At 43.5% G+C, this 22,382-nt stretch overlaps 1 protein-coding gene across 3 annotated transcripts in view; it reads left to right on the forward strand.

The window, feature by feature from the left end:
* TRIM55 (tripartite motif containing 55) overlaps positions 1 to 22,382 on the forward strand; it is a 77,318-nt gene that overhangs the window by 31,486 nt on the left and 23,450 nt on the right. For all 3 annotated transcript variants that reach the window (XM_019527745.1, XM_019527746.1, XM_019527744.1), the window contains exons 4-7: positions 5,077 to 5,172; positions 16,400 to 16,633; positions 17,757 to 17,779; positions 17,883 to 18,007. In XM_019527745.1, the coding sequence (XP_019383290.1) occupies positions 5,077 to 5,172; positions 16,400 to 16,633; positions 17,757 to 17,779; positions 17,883 to 18,007 (478 nt within the window). The remainder of the gene's footprint in view (positions 1 to 5,076; positions 5,173 to 16,399; positions 16,634 to 17,756; positions 17,780 to 17,882; positions 18,008 to 22,382) is intronic.

Below are 22,382 nucleotides of genomic sequence, written 5' to 3' on the forward strand. Positions count from 1 at the left end.
TGTTCCTGGTTATTCCAAGGAGTGCCCTGGTAAACAGAGCATCTCCTACTTCTTGCTGCCCTTCCCCTCCCCGCCACCGCGATTAATTTGTAAACGGCCACAAAATCTCCTCTCAGCCTTCTCTTGTGGAGGCTGAAGAGATCCAGGTCCCTCAGTCTCTCCTCATAGAGCCTTACCTGCAGGCCCCCAGCCATACGAGTGGCCCTCCTCTGGACCCTCTCAAAGTTATCCACATCCCTCTTGAAGTGTGATGCCCAGAACTGCACGCAGTACTCCAACTGCAGCCTCACCAATGCCATATAGAGGGGAAGTATCACCTCCCTGGACCTGTTCATGATGCACCTGGTAATGCATGATAGAGTGCAGTTAGCTTTACTGATTACTTTGTCACATTGATGGCTCATATTCATCCTGAAGTCAACTATAACTCTGAGATCCCTTTTCTGCTGCTGTGCTGCTGAGCAGGTCATTCCCTAGCCTATAGGTATGTTGGTGATTCCTTCTCCCTAGATGCAGCACTTTGCACTCGTCTTTGTTGAACTGCATCCTATTCTTTTCTGCCCACTTTTCCAAACTGTCCAGGTCTACCTGTATTCAATCCCTTCCCACTAGTATGTTTACTTTACCCCATAATTTCATGTCATCTGCGAATCTGGACAGAGTGATGTCCACGCCCTCATGCAAGTCACTGATGAAGACACTGAATAGCACAGGTCCAAGGACTGAGCCTTGGGGGACCCCATTGCCCACATCTTTCTGGGTCAATACCAACCCATCCACCACCACTGTCTGGGTGCAACCCTTAACCAGTTTGCCAACCACCTGATCATGTAATCATCTATGTCACAGCTCCTCAGTTTGCTTAGGAGAATAAAATAAGATACCGTATTGAAGGACTTCTTAAAATCCAGGTAGATGACATCTACCTCAACTCCTGCATCTAAGCATTTTGTGACCTGGTCATAAAAAGAAACAAGGTTAGTCAGGCAGGATCTACCTACTATGAACCCATGCTGGTTGCCCTTCAGCATTATTTTGCCTGATTGCCTTTCGCAAATGTGATCCTTGATAATGTTTTCAAAGGTTTTCCCAAGGCTAAAGGTGAGACTACCTGGCCTATAATTACCTGGATCTTCCTTCCTCCCCTTCTTGAAAATAGGGACCACATTGGCCTTTTTCCAGTCCTCTGGGAGTCATGTGAGTTATCCATTAGCTGACATATAGCTGTATAAAATAGTCAAACTCATTAGCAAAGTTGTTTCATGTTTAACTACAGGGTTGTTAGAGGGCTGTTGCTTCCATGTGCTAAACATATTCCAGGCACAAGGGTGTCCTTGCACTCCTCCAGCCCTCACCACAAGTTCCCTGTATGCAGTCTTTTCATTCTCATATGCTACACTTGCAACTAGGGGTGTGCAAAGCGGGCCCAATTCATTTTGGATTCAGCCTGAATCAGGGACAGTGATTCAATTAGTAGATTTGGATCACTATCCCTGATTCGATTTGGCCAAATCCAAATCTGAAGATTCAATGCTGATTTGGAGAATCATTGATTTGGACACAGACACAGCTTTAAATGTTTTTTCTACATACCTCAAGGTAGCAGGTGCAGCTTGTGAATGCTGTGATGTTGGGGTGCATGGAGCATCCCACAGGAGTGTGGGGGGGCCCTCCACATGCTTGGTGGTGGGGTCCACATCCGGTCCACTTCTGGTCGACTTCCAGGTTCGCTGGGGAGCATGCCCACGCCCCACCCCAGCTCGGCTATTGGCTGCAAGGGGGACCCCTGGTGCCCCCCCCAGATCGAGGAGGCACCAGTTGCTGAGATGGGGGTGCGGGTTGGGGGGGGGCCCCGATGCGCTCTCCGGCAGACCTGGAAGTGGACCAGAACTGCTTCTGGTCCACTTCCGGGTGTGGTGCCGAGCATGCTGGGGAGCCCCCCGCACTCCTGTGGGACACTCCATCTACCGCAGCATCACAGCATTCACAAGCCGCCTGCTACCTAGAAGTATGTAGAAAAAGCATTTAAAGCTGTGTCTATGTCCAAATCGCCGAATCTTTCCAAATCTCTCTGAATTGATTAAGAGGGTTCGGAAATCAGCTGAATTGATTTGATTCAGATTCAGAGATTCAGCCACCGAATTGGGCCAAATCTCCACCGAATCAAATCAGGGACTGAAGCTTCGCACAGCCCTATTTGCAGCCTCTCCCACCTCCTCTCTCAGACCAGGTTTCAGACCATTTCCTCCTGCCAGCCAGGCAGGGGGTGTGTATGTCTGCTCTCCATTTACATTTATGTTCCAGTTTCCCTCTTCCCCCGATTTTCTCCTTGTGTCTGTCCTAGGGTTCCCCCTTCTCCCATCTGCCAGGGATTCTGCATGACCTCTGTCGCTGAAGCTGCTAACCCTGCCATGCTTCCCTCTTTCTGCTCATGCTAGGGGCTCTGTATATATAGCCCTTCTCCCTTTTCCTCTCTCTCTCCCATGCCAGGGTCCCTCAATCTTCCTCCCAAACCAGGCGGTCTATATATATGTGTTCCCCTATACCAGCGTTCCCCATTCTCCCGCCTTCATGTCAGCCTCTCCATTTCCCAACTCTGACTGGAGTTCTGTGCACAAACCCATTCTCACGTGCCTTCCAAACTCCCCCTTCCACTTCCAACAGTCTTGTTCTCCTGTCTTTTGTTAGTATCCCCCTGTGGCAAGGATTTTGTGAGTGATGTCTTTTACTGGGCCAACTGCATGGTTGGGGTAGACTTAGACAAACTTTTGAATGTGAGGCATTCTTTGTCAGGTCTGAAAAAAGAAGTAGGCACAACAATGATTAAAAACAGTGTGGAGGGCTGTTGCTCCAATAAAGGGCAGTTGTTTGAATAAAAATGTCACCCACAAAAATCATAGAAAATGAGGGTTGGAAGGGACCTCAGGAGGTCATCCCCAACTAGAACATCGCAGCCAAAGCCCTTTCTAGCCGGGTCTTAAAAACTGCCAAAGATGGAGCTTCCACCACCTCTCTGAGTAACCTGTTCCAGTGTTTTACTACTCTCCTAGTGAGAAAATGTTTCCTAATATCTAGCCTAACCTTCTCTTGCGACAACTTGAGGCTGTTACTCCTTGTTCTGTCATCTGCCACCACTAAAAACAGTCTAGCTCCATCCTCTTTTGAATCCCCCTTCAGGTAGTTGAAGGCTGCTATTAAATCCCCTCTCAGTCTTCTCTTCTCTAGACTAAGTAAGCCCAGTTCCCTCAGTCTTTCCTTACAAATTACGTCCCCCAGCCCCCTCACCATTTTTGTTGCCCTCCGCTGGATTCTCTCCAGTTTGTCCACATCCTTTCTGTGGGGGGGCCCAAAACTGAACACAGACAGTACTCCACATGTGGCCTCACAAGTGCTGAATAGAGGGGAATAATCACTTCCCTTGACTTGCTGGCAATACTCCTACTGAAGCAGCCCAGTATGCCATTGGCCTTCTTGGCAACAAGGGCACACAGTTGGCTGATATTCAGCTTATTGTCCACTGTAACCCCAGGTCCTTTTCTGCAGAGCTGCTGCCCAGCCACTCAGTCCCCAGCCGGTACTGGTGCATGGGGTTGTTCTGTCCTAAGTGCAGGACTGTGCACTTGTCTTCATGAGGTTTCTTTTGGTCCAGTGCCTTTCTCATGCAGTTCCTGGAACATCATGGCTACAACATCGCTTTAACACTACCATTATTTCCCCTGCACTCTTTCCAGGCATCATCATTTCTAAGTTTTACTGAGAGGTTGACTGGAGCTATGGGGCTCTATTATGCAGAAATATATTAATGACTGCCATCAACCAATAACTGCAGTTGGTAGTTCCACTAATGGGGCACAAAGGCCTCCCTGGGTTCCCTCATTTCTCCTTTTTGGTATTTCTGAATTTCTGAAGTCAATCAATAGGCTTCTGTTTATAGATGTTTCTGAAGCATTCACTGAAATTTTGTAATTGGCCAGATGTGGCATTCATAAATTATCATTTGATTTCCAAAGAGAGATGCTATCAAGAAGAAGGCCTCACAAGCCTGACCAACTGGTCAATTAAATGAATGCAAACTGAAACCAATCCTCAGATATTTCATGAAAATAAAAAGGTTTTAAAGCAAATAATTAATTCTATTTGTGTGAATAACCCAACTAACTGCTGTAGGATCATATTTTTGTATGTAATTACTCATTTTGTATGCTTATAATTTTGCATGTGCCTGTGAATTTTTCCAACACATTTTTAAAAGCCCTTTTATTATTCTGCCATAAAGCTGTGGAATACAGCCATGCTAATTGATAATTACATGCCTTATTTTCCTAGAAAGTGAGGACATAAAGTTTGGTTTGGTGTTATGAGTTGAGGAATTCTACTCATGACTGTCACTGATTTACAGCATTGCCGTGGACAAATCAGGAGCTGAGTACCATTGCTTTTGATTAGCTTCACTTTGGAATAGTGGATGTTTAGTACCTGAGAAACTCAGGCTCTTAATTGGCCTATCAGTCTCCCATGATACACCATGGCCTGTCAGCCTGAGACCTAGACTACAATGCATCATAGGATATGTAATCTGAATGGAGATCCCATGCCATGGAGGAAAACAGAGGCTTGAAGGAACCAAAATGACAGTTCTTATGAGGAACCACTTTTACTCAGGTGGATCCAGAGATGGGGATGCAGTCTCAACCTAAAACAAAAGATTTCATTTTCAGTTTAAAAAAATAACAAAAATGTTACTAATCCCTGAATAAGTATTACCGAGTTCAGCATTTCCAAATCAGTTTTTTATTCTATGAAAAGTTCCACAATCTTCAATTTTCATCCTTATTTAAACAAAAACAAATGTCCTAATATTAGAACTTGCCATGAGATGGAAACTGCATTTTCAGCCACCTCTACTTCTAAGCACTTGTGTACCTTTGTGCAGCTGGTTCATTCATTGTCTTTGAATTTCATATTATGTGTGCTCTCTTGTGAAACCTGCCTGAGAAGAAAGCATTCAAAGTAAAATTACCATTGAGCCATTGCATGTTTAACTCTGGTAATGATAATTCCCCTCCTTCTCTTTAGACTGAACTCAGTGATGGTATTGCAGTGTTAGTAGGAAGCAATGACAGAGTACAAGGAATAGTTAGTCAGCTGGAAGAGGCCTGTAGGACACTTGAGGTAAGTAATGCAATTTTAACTTCTACTTCAACACGATGTCTATATAATACATCTCTTTTTAAGCAATGATAATTATTGGGTATGAGTATCATTCAGTGGTCAGCCACCTTTTTTAGGTCATGGGCTGGAGTGACCCATTTCAAGTCAGAGGCAGGAAATCGGGCACTAGGAACCAGCCGCTGCTGCTTCTTTTCCCCTCAGTGGTATAGGGAAGTGCCTACTGCCTTTTCTTATCCCTGTAGTGGCACAGGAAAGTAACTGCTGCCAAAGTCCCCTCCCACTGAATGCCGCCGAAGCCCCACGTTTGTGGCTCAGTGGACCAGATCCAGCCTGTGTGCCATAGGTTGCTGACTCCTGATATAATTCATTTTATCCAAAGAGGCTCCCAAATCTAAACACCGTATACATTACACCAGAGGTTGCTAGCTCATGATTGCGTATTGAGTTTCACACATGGAGGAATTTTTTTAAAGGTTCTCATGATTTCTTGATGCACTACAATTCTTTCTGCTGTCTTCTGTTAATCTCAATAAGACTGAACCTAGAATTTCTTCAGAAAAGATAGTCATTATTTTCTTAAACAATTTGTAAGTGTAAAGGACAATCTATTTTCTAATGTCTACCATGCTTTCAATGGAACTAAGATTAGACTGTCCTGCTGTCCTTTTCAGGCTACACAAGAAGGCACCAAGGAAACAGTAGAGCTGTATGTATAGGTTGGATAGTCCAGATAAGTAATAGCAAGGACACGAGTAGACAGCAGGAGAGAAACTGAAAAGGAGTCACAAAGTAAGATGCAGGCAGAAAATTAAAGGAGTAAGGAAGCAGAGGTGGAGAAAAACAGTATAGATAACAGTAGCTCCAGGTGCAATGCTATGGCAAAAGAGCTAATGCAACTCTTGAATTATAGTGAAGTGTAAATTAAATACAGGGGAGTAGTGAGAAAAATTAAGAAGGTGATTTTACCTCTACTCTACTTTTACTGAGCTACTTTCTCCATTTCTGTGGTCCACATTTTAAAAGGTGCTTAAAGACCATGGAACTTCCAGAGAACAGCCACAAAAATGATTTGAGGATTAGAAAAAATGCCTTACACTGAAAGCTCAATTTGTTTACTTTATCAAGAGGATTAAGTAACTTAATTACAATGTTAAATACCTTCCACAGGAGAAAATACCAGCTCCTGTAGAAATCTTTAGTCTAGCAGAGAAAACCATAGCAAGAACTGATGGCTAGAAGCTGAAACCAGATTAATTCAGACAGGAAATAAAGCACAAATGTTTAACAGTGATTATACACTGGAACAAATTACTAAGGAAATCAGTGAATTCTTTATTATTATCTTCAAGTCAAGACTGCAAATCTGCCTGGAATATATGGCTTAATCAAACACATTTTGGGCCTCAATATAGTGATAACCGGGGATCCCGATTTTTCTCTGAAAAAAATCACAAATTCTCTGATAAAAACAGCAAATTCTCTGATAAACACCAAAATCTGCAATTACAATGAAATACTACTATGTATATAGGTATCAGTTGAATGCAATGTTTTACTGATGTATTTACCGTTCCAAAGCATTTGGAAGCCTACCAATGCTTCAATCTCTGTAATGAAATACATTCGAAATACCTATAAATGTTGGCACTTAATTTTGGGTTTTCTATAATGGAAAATCAGAGCTCCCCCAGCCCCTGTTGCTCACCAGGATGCAGGTCAAGGCCCCTCACTCCCAAGCTGCAGCCCCCAGCCCTGCTAGTGTCTCACTCCCCTCCCACAGCCCCCTGACCCAGCTGGCGCCCCTCACTCCCCAACTGCAGCCCCCCGGCCCTGTTGGTGCCCCTCACACCCCACCCACAGCCCCCACAGCCCTGCTAGTACCCCTTATTCCCCACCCAAAACCTCCCCGGCGTGGGGAGTGGAGTGCAGAGACCAGCTCCCCCTCCCCTGTGGGTGGCATGGCCGGAGTGGAGCCCGTAGCAGGGTGTGGAGGTGGGCTGCCCACTGCAGGCTCAGGATCCCTACCCTGCTGCCCTTCCTGGGGCCTCTGCAACCCAGCAGGCAGGACCTGGCAGGGAAGCTTATGACGCTACTGGAAGCTGTGCACCACCCTGGTGAAGTACCCCTGCCCACTGGGCAGCAGTGAGGTGCACAACTCTGTGCTGCTACTCCTGCTACTGCTGGGAAGCCAGGGGGCACCTTCTCAGAGTTACGCAGAGCTCCCAGCAGCAGCACAAACCTCCCCACCCAACCCCTCTCTGCCCTGCCCTGCCACACCAGGTCCCACCTGCTGGGCTGTGGAGGCCCCAGGGGAGAGCAGCAGGGTGAGGAGCCTGAGCCTGCAGCAGACAGCCTGCCCCCACCCTGCACACTAATCTATAGGGCACATGTCTCCTTTGTGCCCCGCCCCCTCCGGGAGTACACACAGCAGTGCGGAGCCAGTCCTAACCCTCCCACTCTCCAGACATGCCACCCACAACCCCATCCCACTCCCCACCCAGGCCCTGCATCTGAGAATGGCCCTGAGGCCCATGCACTTCCCAGCTGGGCAGCAGCTCCAGCCCCATCTATCTCCCTCTCTTCTTATGGGGCCCTCAATTCCATCCCCTCCCTCCTGCTAGACTTAGCTGTGCGAGCTGCTCTCCAGGCTGCCTGGCAGCCATGTACATGAACATTCACATGGTGCCCCCTGCCCAACCACCCTCCTCCTACTTCCCCCCCAGCCTCTAGCAAGCTGGAACTCTGCCAGCCTGCAGAGAGCTCTGTGCAAAAGTGGAAAATCCACGTGTTTCTCCATTAAAGTGAGAAATCCACATTTTTCTCAGTTAAAAAGGAAAATTCATGGTTTTTTCCATCCAAAGGCTCTGCCAAAAGCAGAATCCAGAGTGGTAGAGGCATAAGAGATGGAAGCGGGATGAATGAGGCTTAGCCCCCCCAAATGCAGGGCAGCAGTAGAGCTGCAAGGCAGCCCAGTCACGGGCTTCCAGCAGCTGCAGCAAGGATGGGGAGCAGCAAACAAACAGTGTTGAAGGAGGGAGAGGGGCTGGGGCAGGTGCTGCACAGCCAGGGTGGGGCACGGGATGGAGCCACAAGTGGCTCGTCCGGGGGTGCAGCTTTTGCTGCTACACACCCTGGGAGGCATGGGTGGGGTGTGCCCCTGGATCTGTGCAGGGGGTCGTGGGCTACTGCTGCGGGCTGGCGCCAGGGCTGCACCAGGCTCTTCCCGGAGGGTGGGGCTGGGCTGGGCTGGGCTGGGCTGGACTGGGCTGCGCTCGGGGTAGGCTGAGGCAGTGCTGGGAGGGGGCTGCAGCCACCTGAAAATTTGCTGTAGCCCTCCCCCCTGCCAACTCCCCCTCTCAGCGCCACTGCCTCCTGCCCTGAGCACAGCCCAGCCCAGCCCCTGACCTTGTGGTGGCGTACAAATTCATAAGGGAAGAGCAACACAAAGTAGACGATGATCTGTTTACCAGGGCACCCGCCAGAACAACAAGGAACAATGGCCATAAGCTACTGGAGAGTAGGTTTAGACTGAACATTAGAAAAAAGTTCCTCACAGACAGGGTTGCCAGGATCTGCAATAGTGCTCGCCCCATCCTTTGGGGTCTTCAAGAGGAGACTGGACAGGCACCTGATCACATGATCCCAGGTTTGGTGACCCTTTTCTTGCCTGCCAGGGGCAGGGGGTCAGACTAGATGGCCCACTGAGATCCCTTCCGACCCTCAAATCTATGCTCTACAAACACAAATGTTATATTTATTAGCAGTATAGAGCCCGCTCCCCAAAAGAATTGGCTCGTTACAGTACCTCTGCTATAATGAAGGTTGAAGGTTACATATTGTATAAAATATAACTGTTCTAATAAGAGGTTTAAAATTCACATCCTAATACAAAGTGTCTTAAAATTTTCTCTGTCTCATGAGAATATGAGGTGAGGGTTAATGGTTCAAATTTGGGGTCACTGGAGCCAGGTACAAATGCAGCCCTCCTAACAATCATGAATGTACAAAAGGACCTGGCTGCTTTAGCTTTTTTGTGAACACTTGGTGTTCTTGAACACTGAGACTAGACTCTAATCTTTCCCCAAATTGTTTCACTTGATTGACATTTATCACAGCTACTAAAAGCTCTCTGTGCCCTTTGGGAGTTATACTGAAAGATATTACTAAGGATTGAGTTAGAATTACATGTATGTGCATCATTGCTAGACATCCCCTTAACAGCCAAAGGGTTTCCAGGTAATCTGTTGTCACAGTGACTGGATGGCCTGAGAAGACATGCTCTGCTCAGTGACCTGAGCTCCCCTATGAGTTTGAACCCTAACTTTGGTAGTTTTCAAAAGATGTGTGTTCTACAGGGGTCCTTTTGGCAGTTTTGCCCCAAGAGCAAAATTGGTTGATTTAGGCAATATTTTAAAGTAACCTAAAACCCACAAGCAAACTCTGAATTTATTTTAGAAGTGGAGTCATAGAAACATTTAATTAATTAAAGAGAAAATTAAAGACCCCGGTAAGCAGTTGGAATCATGTAATCACCCTAATAGAACTGTGTGCAAACAAAGGAAAGGAAGTAGCAGGGTAATTTGGCCAAAGAATGGCTGATACACAGCTCCCTAACACAAACTGTTCATAACACTTCCAGATTCCTAGTTTTTTATTAAAATCTGAGGAATATGGGGAATCAGAATAGCAAGGGGGTATGCTGAGAACTGTTGGAGCAATGCAGGTTGTATGGGAGTTGGAGAATGCATGGTGGAGAATACAGAATGAAAAGATTTTAAGCTTCAGTGAAGTTGATATATAAGGATGAGTGGTGGGAATTAGAGAGACTGGAAAAATGTGGCAGGGATTGGGGAAGATTAAGAACAGTTTGCTCCATTTTCACCCACCTGTTTGAAGCCATTCCCTTTCCTGGCCAGGTTAAATAGTGAAAGAAATGCCTTTTTAAATGGGAAAGACACTTTTTAACACTTTTGACATACACTTTTGACATGCACACAGCTCTCACCTATGCAGCTGTGAGCAGCTCCATATAGCACCTGCTGGAGTCCTGTGGCTCCACTACAGTACTGATGTCAGAAGTGCACTCTGGAAGGCATTGTCTTTTAAGGGGTCACAGCTGACAACAGGCAATACAGAGAAAATCTACATATGTATTTTCTTTTGGTGACTTTCCTAGCAAAGCAGAAACCTTCTGTTGTTTGAAGAGCAGGCCTTGCTCTGCCAACAGAACAATGGGCTCTGCCATTACAGGACAGCCATAAACATGGATGAATATGGGACCCACGTTTTCCCAGCAAACCTGTGTAGTGGAGACCAGGCCTTGGTAGGAAGCGGGCAAGTACAAATTCCACATTAAAGGATATTCCCATTGTTCTCTTAAGGTGGAGGTTCCCAAACTTTATTGGTTCCCATGCCAGCTTCTCAAAAAATTGAATCTTGAAACGTGAAACATTTTGTGTTTGGTGAATATATATTTTATGCCTCAGTGCATTTAAGTATTTACATTTATAGTCAGATAAGTTCAGTAGAGATCTGCCAACAAGAGACAGAAGAAGAGAAAGGTGTTCGGCTAGGGGAGGCTGGGTTGGAGGGGTAGGGGACATGAGGTTAGACTAGGCATTCTCACTGGAGTACAACCAGCTGCTGAGGATGGGGGGAGCATTTGTGTAAAAGGGCAAGGAGAGCTCAAGGGGAGGGGAAGGAATCTTGGTTGGAAGTAAGGCTTTACTTGAGCACCAAACAGCTGCAGTTCCAAGGTTTTTAAATTCCTGGTTCCTTTCCAGTTTGCTCTGAGCCAGTGAGCTTCTGGCAGTCTCACTGCAGCCCCCGTCTTCCCTCGAGAGTCTTTCCCACAGGTATCTAGTCCCTCGAATCACAACTCCTTCCCCTTGGTTAAGAGGCTCCTTCCTGGGGATTTGCAAAAGTTCAAATAGGTTTCTCCAACCCACCGATGTCTAGAATTCTCAGAGGTTCCCTGGTTTCTTAAGACTTATACAAATTTTTCCCTTGGTTCCAGTGCCCTATAGCAGCAATGTCAAGTATCAGAAGGATGTAATCTATCATTGTATTAAAATGGTGCCTTTTTACAATGACAGTTATGTAACTGGTCATACGGATGTCATGGACAGTTGCTTTTTTGTGTTTGACAGAAAAGAAAACCAGAAGCCAAGATGTTGGTGGGAAAGAGCACAGAACAGTGGCTAAACAGACTGTGAGGCTACCGCAAAGGATTGGCCTCACAGAAAAGCCATTGCGCTGCTATACTATAGATTTCAATGTGGTTTTCAAGAGGGAAGAAAAACATGTGCACTGATCATTAATGGTGTGTATCATGCGCCAGATTTGAGATGGCCTCTGTTTGCTGTGGCTGGCCTAGTCAGTTAACCTACTGCTTTAACCCAGTAGCATAGGACGTGACTGGGAAATTGGAGGCCTAGTCCTGGAAGATCCCTAGTGCTATCAACTTGCAACACATACTCAGAACCTCCCAGCATCTGGCTGCAAGAACTGTGGGACTGTCCAAACTGCAATAGCACTGGTTCTAAGCAAGGGCAGAGTCCAGTATGCCCTGCCATCATCCCACTCATCTGTGTCTGCAGACATGCTTCAAACCCAGAAATATGCCAGTGAGGCTGCTACAGACTCATCTCTCTGTGCTGCATTCAAACCCTTGGTCTCCAGTGTCCTGAAAGCACCTGCTAGAGATAATCCAGAAGCAGCCTCGCTTGCAAATTTCCAACCTTGGAGCATGTCAGCAGGCTCAGCTGGTTAGGGCATGCTCAGGCCTTTCTTTACTGGACCCACCACCATAACCACAGTCATGCAGACAAATCCTTATATTCATCTGTTGCCTAATCCCGAGGTGATAAGAGGGTGGAGTCCCGATATCCTTAGAAGTATCAGAAAATTGTATATTTACATAAAATAATTTACTTTTATGGCATTTTATCATCCTTTACGGCAATGATTCTCAATCAGGGTGATGAGGCTCCCTGGGGTGCCCTGAGATCTTTTCAAGGGTGACATGGGGTGTCACACAATTTTAGCACAGTTAGGGTTACAAGCAGATTTCACAAGATAAATACAGAGATTTCACATAGGAATTTGTAGTATTAAAATATTCTGGTCTCTTGTCGTCTGAGTTCTTTGCAAAAGAAGAATTGCTCTAGTATTTTCTGTAGGAAAAAAACAAGTGAAAACAAAAAGTTGGAATTTTCTGAGAGGTGCCATGGGTCTAATGATGGGTGCACTGAGTTTTAAAAGGTTGAGAACCACTGCTCTAAGAAGGCTGAATTCTTTTATTTATGAGGCTTTTGTAAATGTTTTGCTGTAAGAATGATTTTTTTGCTTCTTCTAATAGTAAAAGTGTTTTTCATACAGTTATTCAAAGATGGTTATGTCAGTAAAGCAAATTAAAATAACTATTCTGCTGTGTATGCGAGTAACACAGTAAATGGTAGTAAGAGAGACCATGTGCATTGACTTCAAGGTCAGAACCTGAGGAAACCTGTAGCAAACGAAGTGCATGTCCCTCCCTCCCCACCCCGCTTCCAACTGAAGAACAGAATTAGAAGCCTACTGATCCCACAAAACAGGAGCAGGAAATAGAAACTGAAATAACAAGCATTTAAAAGCAAAGTTTTTAGATTGTAACAGGTGAAAAATATAGATTTTATGGTCTAAATGTACAGTTACCAAAGCCTCCTGTTTCTCTATGCAGCCATAGCAAGGACAAACAGATGTGTCTAAGTTTGATTCAAGGAATATAAAACTGTTAACCCAAATAAATGGGTGAAGATGTTAGCAAAAGTCAAAACTTTGTAGTCCAGAAGCTTTTGCATAGTAAGTATGAAATTGGCTGCTATCAGGAATTTGCAGACAGAAATGAGCCTTTCAAGTAAGTTAGCTGCAGAAATTAAAATAATATGAAAGCTTAGGCTGCTTTCCACTCCAGTATGACTAGTGAATACAAAACCAAGACTTCTGTCATCTAAGCTGAAACTTGAGAACACACTGCTAAAAATACTTAAATAAATACAACAGTCTCTGAAAGTAACTTCCTTAGAGTCATTGACTCATATGTAGTACTCATCTTTTGAACTCTAAATCTAAAATTGAAATTGATGGAATAAGGAGTTCAGAGCCCTTTTGCGTCTGAAAAACTAAGAGGTTGCAGGGGAAAAAAAGATGTTACAACTTCACATGGTGCTTTCACTTCACATTACAGGCAAATCACTCTCTGTGCAATCACAAGACTATCATCTGAATTTGACACCTGTTTGACCCTGAGTGCTAAAATGAATGGCTGGAATGGAGAGACATATATCACACACCCCCAGAAATGGGCTTGCTTATTAACCTTGGGCTTTTTCTATCCCCTGCTTAATGCATCCCACTTCTTGAACCATTTTGCAGTGCTAAACAATATAGATATGCCAAACCAGTTTCTATTTAGGTCCAGTAAGCAAATGCCCAAGTTCTATATTTAATTAAAGTTCCTATGTAATGTTTAATGGAAATAATCCAAATACTCTTAAAATTGCAGCCAGCTAACCAAAAAGTAGCACAAATTCACATACTACACTGGAAGCAATAAAGGAATGTAAAAATCCAAATCATGGAAACCATAGTTAAAAAAATAATATTTAGGACTGTCCAATCAAACAAAGTGGGAATTTCCAGAATTCTGACACTAAATCCCTTTTGATGTTGTACTTACTTTAGCCAAAAATTGTTAAATGTTTTACCTTGGCCCTAGGATAGGAGTCACCGGGGGGAGAACATCTACGTGAGACGTTTACTGCAAAGTTGGCTAATTAGCTGCTCCGTAAATGTCACATGCCTACATGTGCACTCCTATTAGGCCAGAGTAAACAAATTAACTCCACATCAGGATAGTACCTGTAAATACAAGTATTATCCTGCTCTGGAGCCTTTGCTTTGGCACCTTTTATTCCTTAGCAGGGCATGTGTAGACACTGCCTGCTGGCTAGCCCTGCACTGAAGCTCCCTTGTGCCCCAGCCAAACCCCTCCACAGCATGTTGAGCTGTGGGGGAGCAGCCACAGGCTGGCAGGCTGACTCCCCCCTCCCCCACAATGCCCCTTGTGAGCTGGTGCTGCCCCAACTTAGTTCAACATGCTACAGTCCCAGGCACAATGAAAACAGAACACTTGGGAGCAATAAACTCTGGAGCAAATATTTAGACAAGTATCTAGACATTTCTTATGCTCTGGAGTTGATTGCTTCCAGTTAATTTCATAAATAGACATGTCCCCCCTTATCTCTCTGTGGCACATCTACACATGCAATTAACCAGAAGAAATAAACTCCAGAGCTTATTGCTTTGGAGTTTATTGCTTCCAAGTGTACCATATGAACTTGTACCTAGGACTGCAGCACAATGAGCTGAGCTGGAGTAGCCCTGGCTGGCAGGGTGCCCAGGGGGTCAGCCTGCCATCCTAGGCAAGCCCTGCACAGCTCATTGTGCTGTGGAGGGGCTGGCTTGGGCACAAGAGTGATTCAGCGTGGGGCTAGCCAGCAGGCAGCCCCCATACTGAAGCACCCTCATGCCTTACCCAGACAGGGCAGCATCTACACATGCACTGCTATAGAATTTTTTACTTTGCAGCAGGATAGGACTTGCATTAACTGCTGCAGAGTAAATTAATTTACTCCAGCCTAATAGGGACACATGTGTAGATGCTGAGACATTTACTGTGCAGCTAGTTAGTCAACTACACAATAAATGTCTCGTGTAGATGCACATGAGGCCATGCAGACACTTCTGGAGTTAAACTAAATAAAGTTTTAACAGGGCATAGCAACTCTCTGAGGGCACGTCTACAAATGCATTAATGCGCATTAAATTTAGTACCTTCAATATGAGGTACTAAATAAATACACATTAGATTACCCCAATGTACAGTAGTGAAAGCCCATGCTTCTTTAGATGCTTAATGTTCAGTAGCCTATTTTACTGTGCATTAGCATATTTGCACAGTTTTTTACATGAGGCTTTAATTCAAAGTAAAATAGGCTACTGCGCATTAAAGTGTACATGTAGGCACACCCTGAGAGAGTTTAAGCCAGAAAATTAGAAAAAAAAAATAGGATTCAAAAGACACCACAGTGAGAAATACAGTTAGGACTCTAGTTGACTACATTGAAACTTAGACAGAAAACTGGAATTAATATCCCTACCTGTGTCAAGAAAGTAGTGTTCATCTTTAATTATTATTATAAGCAATCAGGATTTCCATTTTATATCTCATATGAAAAATGGTAGCTCCAAACCCTTGAATGGGAATTGATTCAGTTCATACTTCCAAGGAAAAACATCACCTACAAAGTCACCAACATCAGTTCTTGCCAGGCCCTGTGTTCTTTCCGAAGACTAATCATGGAATTATTCAGCAAACCCAATCTTCCTTTTTCCATGCGATATGTTAATATGGCAGCATGGATGGATATAGGTACGATTTTGCTGCACCTACAAATTGCATACAAGATCTGTACTAGAGGAATATTATTTAGGTGGCAAAATCAAGCATTTAAAGGAGAGTGAATGCCAGCATTTTGGTTAGACCCTTAACTCTCCCCCACCCCTTGTATTAATACATCACTATTTCAAAGTAACATCATATACTATATTTTTCACAGTACTCCTGCCACATTCAGTAAACGTATTAGGTTTTGATTGTTTTGTACTTGAAAGAGTCTTTTCTTTGTCAGAGTAGTAGAAAGAAGATTTCCATGTAAATGAGAATCAGACCCAGACAGAATTGTTTCAGGATCACTGGTAGATCTGGACTTTTTTCTGAATTTTTCAGAACCGATTTGAGATGGTCTGTACTGTTCAATGATCATAACCATTCTTCTGTTTATGTAGTTAAGTTCAGCTGCTAAAATGCCAGTGTCTTCTTAATTAGTTTGTGGCTTTTAAGTAATATGGCAGACACAACATAAATGTTTGTCACCTCTAGTCTTATTAGTGTGCTGATACAGCAGTAGTCTATCTTTTAAAAAATTGTTCAGAGCAATCCATCATTTTTTTTGTTATAACAGATTTAACTTAGAAAATTGCAAAAGTCTCTTGGGTCTTTAAAAAACACCCTTTGTATTATTCAGGAAAGGATTTCTTTGACAAAAACACTTCTAAGTAATTGTAAAAATAGAAACAATTTTAAGCAACATAACACTTTTAACATAAACCAAATGATTCACAGGATTGCTGCAGAAGACAGAAGGAGCAACTGTGTGAAAAATTTGATTATCTGTATTCAGTACTGGAAGAAAGAAAAAATGAAATGACACAAATAATCACTAGAAGCCAAGAGGAGAAGCTGGAACATGTCCGGTCCCTAATGAAAAAGTATGCAGACCATTTGGAGGCTGTGTCAAAGCTTGTTGAATCAGGAATCCAGTTCATGGAAGAACCAGAAATGGCTGTGTTTTTGCAGGTATATTGTAGAGAATTTGATAGTGAAATAGGACAGAAATGGGGATAACTATCACAGATATGTTTGAAAGTTATGAAGTACTTTTCCTATCAGACACATTTGAATGACCATAATTCATGTGGGTAACAACCAAACAAAAATATAGGCACAAGACTGTGTTTTTCCTGTTCACACCAAAAATGCTGTGGATTATAAATTTTCAGAAGCAGGAAGCAGAAACAATATTTTCATACATATACTCATATCAGGAATGTACAACTGGCAGCCCATGGGTAACATGCCCATGGATCGCAGGCAAGGGGTAGACTGCAGACAGCCCTGACTTTGTAATACCTGAGTACCCTCTGATCATGCATGTGGATTTAGCCATTTCTATCTGTGAGGAATTGCAACATTTTAATCTCCATTGTGTATATGCATTTTGACAACTTCCTACCAAAGTGTTCTTCAGGTCTCATCTTGAAGCAGGTCCACTGGGCAGGTAGTAAGGGAAGTCATGTGAAGGTAGGAGGAGGAGAACAAGCCAGAGGAAGGGTGCTCAGTGCAATGGATTCTGCCCTGGCAAGGAGGGGTCCTGGCTTTGTGCCTTGTTCCCTGCCCCTCTGGGGCAGAAGCTGTCCCACTGCTGTCTATCCACTCACTTCCTCTGTTTAAGAGGTACAACATATAAAGCAATCATATTCTGATACAGATAGAGGTAGAATCCAGGTTGTGTGTAAGTGCCAAAAATTACACACCTACATAAGGGCCACTTTAGCATAAAATGAAATAGGATTTATCTGAAAGTGTCTCAGCAAATACCACATAGGAAGTCAATGGCTGAATCAAGAATTAAACCCAGATTATTATTCAGTTTTCAAAAAAACAAAGTCGGTTTGAGATTTCAAATTTATTTTTTTCCCTTTCCCCCTTTTCAGACCCAAAAAGAAACTATTCAAATATTTTTAAAAAATTCCAAAGTAGGTCTTGTCTCATTCATAGGGCTCATGGTTGTCATTAATAATGAATGCTCAGGTTAGTTTGTTTAGAAGCAGTTGTATAAGAATTAGGCTCTGTTGTATAACATTTCTTTGACATAAAGGAACCATTTAAAAAGTCAGTCATTTCACTTTTGTTTTCACAGAATGCCAAAACGTTGCTTCAAAAGTAAGTACTTTCTTTTGGACAGAGAGTTTATGTTATTTATCTTTTATTATAAATTACAAATTTATTTGCAAAACAAGTTGAATGACACACATCTCTATTTTAGAATTACTGAAGCATCAAAAGCATTTCAAATGGAAAAAATAGTGCCTGACTACGAAAATATGAACCATTTCACTGTAAACCTAACTAGAGAAGAAAAGATAATAAGAGAAATTGACTTTTACAGAGGTATGTTATTTATTTTACCTAAGTTGCTTTCTTAAATTGCAGCTGTGTGTAATTTACATGAAGATATGGTGTGAGGAAAAGTCAAATAAGATACGCGTAGCTATCTACAAATACAACTAGACAATTTTACACAAATTGTAATCAAAAGCAAAACCTATCACAGTTCAAAAAGATATTACATGTTGTTTTCCTTTACTATGGTCTTAGTATTTTCTTTAAAAATGGATCCTTCAGCCCTTATTGATTCTATATGTAAAAGTGTTGCAGTAAACAATACTGCAGATCCACTAAAACAGAGAGTACAAGATCAGTTTGCATTCAGTTATAGTAAGCAATTACCCAAGTTCTATATTTAGCTAAACTCTAAAAGTATAAAAGCTACAGAGGAAATTATTACAGTACAATGATACTAATAATAAAAGTATGAAAATATAAATAATATGTTTTCCTTTTTAAATATATCAGAAAAATGTCAGAAAATGTAAAATATATTCTACATTCTGTATTCTATATATTTATAGGAACAAGCAAAGGTTTATCATTCTTTCTTGTTTTAGGCTCTTGGTTTGGTGTTATTTATATTCCCAAAATACAGCATGTACAAAATAACATAAAGTTGCTATTCTATGTTTAGTAAAGTAGTGTGTAACCTAGATACCTGTTTTGCTTTATCTTACAAAATAATAGGAATGTTGTGGGCAAAAACAGTTGAAATAAACAGATTTCTCACCTAAAGCTTTGAACATTTTAAAATATAGAGGGCCACAGTGCTGGCCATTTATAATTAATCTGCTAAATAATCAAGCTCTACTAAGGCATTTATATTCATACTGTCATCATACCATTGCTTTGATATATACCAACATACAGTTTCAACATAAGTAGGTCAAGCCTTCATTTTGGGTGTACTTAAACTTTCTCTGAAATCAATGGAGACAGTTTGCAAAATCAGGTTAAGATAATCTCTTATATCAGTATTATTTAGCTTAAGAACATTTACATATTGTGAGGTAACACCTGGTTTTCAATTCTGTTTTCACTTGTTATAAGACACAACACGCCCTTTTCACTGACAAAACTCTCATGACCTTTATATTGTCAGTTTGAAGCTACATTTAATGCATTCATTCATGGTTATTTGTCTGAAGTCCAGTGATAGTTCTGAGTAAGGTCTGATTTTTTTTGAGGGGAACAGGGATGCATAATATGATTATGCAGAACAAAATGCCTAGTTAGGTGTCTTCCTTTCAAAATGCAGACAAGGGTCTTTGGGTAAATCTGATGTCTTTTATTAAACCAACTCAGATGACTGGAAAAATTCTTTTTTGCAAGCTTTTGGATACAAATACCCTTTGACAGGCTAAGGAAGTGCCTACAATTGGTCTGTGCTCTTTCTGGAGAGTCAGAAGTTAGGCAGGTTATAATGTGTCCAGAAGTTTTTGTATACAGTAGGCTGATGAAGTGAAGTTCATAGGCATATCTACAAAAGGTGTTTTGTAAATTCCCTTTGAGGATTAGAAATGAGAGATTGGAGGGAGAGAGATTTTCTTGTGAGAAATATACTCCCACAGGGAATTGGGTATTCTTGTCTTTGATAGATTTCTGGTGTGCATTCATTCTGGTGAGAAGTTGTTGTTTGGTGTCTCTGACATATTTTCCATCAGGGCATTTGGTGCATTGGATGAAATATTTCTGGAGGTGCAGCTGTAAGATCCAGGAATGCTGATGGCTCTGTTGTGGGGTGTCGTAATTGTGGGGGTGGTGGAGATAAGTTGGCAGGTTTTACATTTCTTGTCATGGCATGGTCTGAATCCATTCGATGCATTTTGGGCTGTAGGAAGGTTGCTTTTGGTGATGAGGTTGGCAAGGTTCGGTGCTTGTTTAAAGGCTAGGATGGGTAGTTCTGGGAAGATCTCTTTAAGAATTAGGTCATCTTCTAGTATGGGTTGCAATTGTTTGAGGATTTTCCATATAGGTTCCAGGAAGGGATGTTATGACATAACCAGTGGTGTGCAATTCATGGGGGGGTTCCTTCTGTACTGCAGCAATTCCTCACGTGATGCCCGGGTAGCTCTTTCAAAAGTGTGATCTCTCTCTCTGGAGGAGTGTCCTTGTTGAGTGAAAGCCCTTTTGAGATTTGTGAAGTGACAATCACAGGTGTTCTTAGTGTAAATTTGGTGGTATCGGAGGGCTTGGCTGTATATTACAGCTTTCTTGGTGTGTTTAGGGTGATTGCTGGTTCTACGCAGATATGTATGTTGGTCCATGGGTTTCTGGTATATGGTGGTCTGTATTTTACCATTCTGGATAGTGATCCTTGTGTATAAAAATAAAATGTTGGTGCTGGAGTATTCAAGTCAGATGGAGGGGTGATGATTGTTGAATTTCTGATGGAAAACAATTGTAGATTGAAGGTTTTCAGTCCAAATGATGAAGATGTCATTGATACATCTTAAGTATAGCAAGGGTTTGATGGTGCAGTCCTTGAGGAATTCTTCTTCCAGGTGGCTCATAAAAAGTCTGGCATACTGTGGGGCCATTGTGGTGCCCATATCTGTGCCCATTGTCTGGAAGAAGTGTTGGTTATTGAAAGTGAAATTGTGGTGTGTGAGGATGAAGTGTATAAGGTCAGTAATATCTGTATTCTGAGTTGTAATCTTGCTCTTGTAGATATATAAGGCAGGCTTGGATGCCATCCTGGTGTGGGATGTTGATATATAAGATGGTAATGTCCATGGTGGCTAGGAGTGTGTTGCTGGAAAGGTGGTCTATTTTTTTAAGTTTTCATAGAAAGTCTGTTGTGTCTGGGACAAAGCTCACTTTTTAGGTGACAAGAGGTTTTAGGATTGATTCAATGAAACATGATATTTCCTCAGTTAGGGTTCCATATTTGGATACGATAGATCTGCCAGGGTTTCCCTTGTTTGTGGATTTTAGGGAGTATGTAAAAAGTCCCTGGGCTAGGTAGTGAAGGGGTCAAGGTCTGTAATTTTTCTTGTAGTTCTGATCGAAATGATTTGATGGTAGTTTTGAGTTTCAAGGTGAAAAGGGAAGTAGGATCTTCCTCTAGTTTTTTGTAGTTGGTGGTGTCAGAGAGTTGTCTGTTGGCTGCTTTTATGTAGGCTTCACGCTTAAAGATAACTATAGCTCCTCCTCTATCTGCTGGTTTTATTACTATTTGGTGGTTAAATCTTAGAGATTCTGTAGCACTTCTCTCTGAGAGGGAGAGGTTGTTGTGGTGGTGTGACAGGAATGCCCTAGGGGTGCCATGAACTCCCCTAGCGCCCCCTGGCTACCGTGTCTAGCTGGTGTCAAAATGCACCCTCACCAATCTCGCCCGCCACGTCTTTGATGTTTAAAAAAAAAAAATGTTTAGGGGAGGCTGCCTTTCCTATCTGCTCTGACACAGTGCCTTGATGTAACTTAGCTAATGATCTGTCCCGTTGCCTTGGTGCACTCTAGCCTTAGGGGCTACCAATAAGTCCTCCCGTCGCCCGCCCAGTGGCCTGTCTCCCGTGCTTGCGTCGCCCACTCTGCGGCCTAGCTCGCACTCCCCGCACTCTCGCCCCAACCGGGGCCTGTGCCTCACTCTCTGCCCACACTTGGGCCTATGCTCACGCTCCCCGCGCTGGGCCTTTACTCACGCGTCCCCGCAAAATCGGGGCTCACGCGGCCTCGGCCTCACTGGCCCCAGACCCCTTCTAGTTCCAGGGCTTCTCACTGCTGCCCCCTCTCGCTCCGGGGCTCCTGGACTGGGGCCAATGCGCCTCCTAACACTGCTGCGCCCCCTCTGGCGCCAAACTGCTGTGCCTTCTCTGGCACTGCTTGCGGTGCCCGAACAGGGCACTCAGGAACCCCCCCAGACTCCTGGGGAGCTCCCGTGAGGCCTCCTCACACCCCTACAGCCTCACCTGGTCCTCCGGTGTAATAACAAACCACCAAAAAATCAAGCCCCTAGGCTGCAACATAAACTCTAAGCCATCTGGCTAAAACACAATTTCTAAGCCCCCGGGCTTGCCATCATTCAAAAACCTTCCAGGGTTTTCTCCACCCAGTCCTTAACCGAAGCTGTTCAGGCCATCTAGTTCCTACAGGCTGCAACACTCCCGCAGAGCTCCTTCACCCTTCGATGTTAGTGGGGAACTGCCTGCTTCCCCAGAGCTCCTACTCTCTCAGCTGCCAGAGGAGAACTGACCTTCCAGCCTCAGCCTGTCTGTTTATATAGGCCAGGCCCTGCCCCCTCCTGGTCAGCTGACCCAACTGGTTGTCTCAGCAACCCCCACCTGTGCTGCCCTGGTGAGTGGCAGCTGAGCCCATTTTACTGTTACCAGTAGCAGGCACCCTAGTGCCCTGCTACAGGTGGTGTGTGTTGTTG

Source organism: Gavialis gangeticus, unplaced genomic scaffold, assembly GCF_001723915.1.
Source record: "Gavialis gangeticus isolate Ggan-Ray unplaced genomic scaffold, GavGan_comp1, whole genome shotgun sequence".
Lineage (NCBI taxonomy): Eukaryota > Metazoa > Chordata > Crocodylia > Gavialidae > Gavialis > Gavialis gangeticus.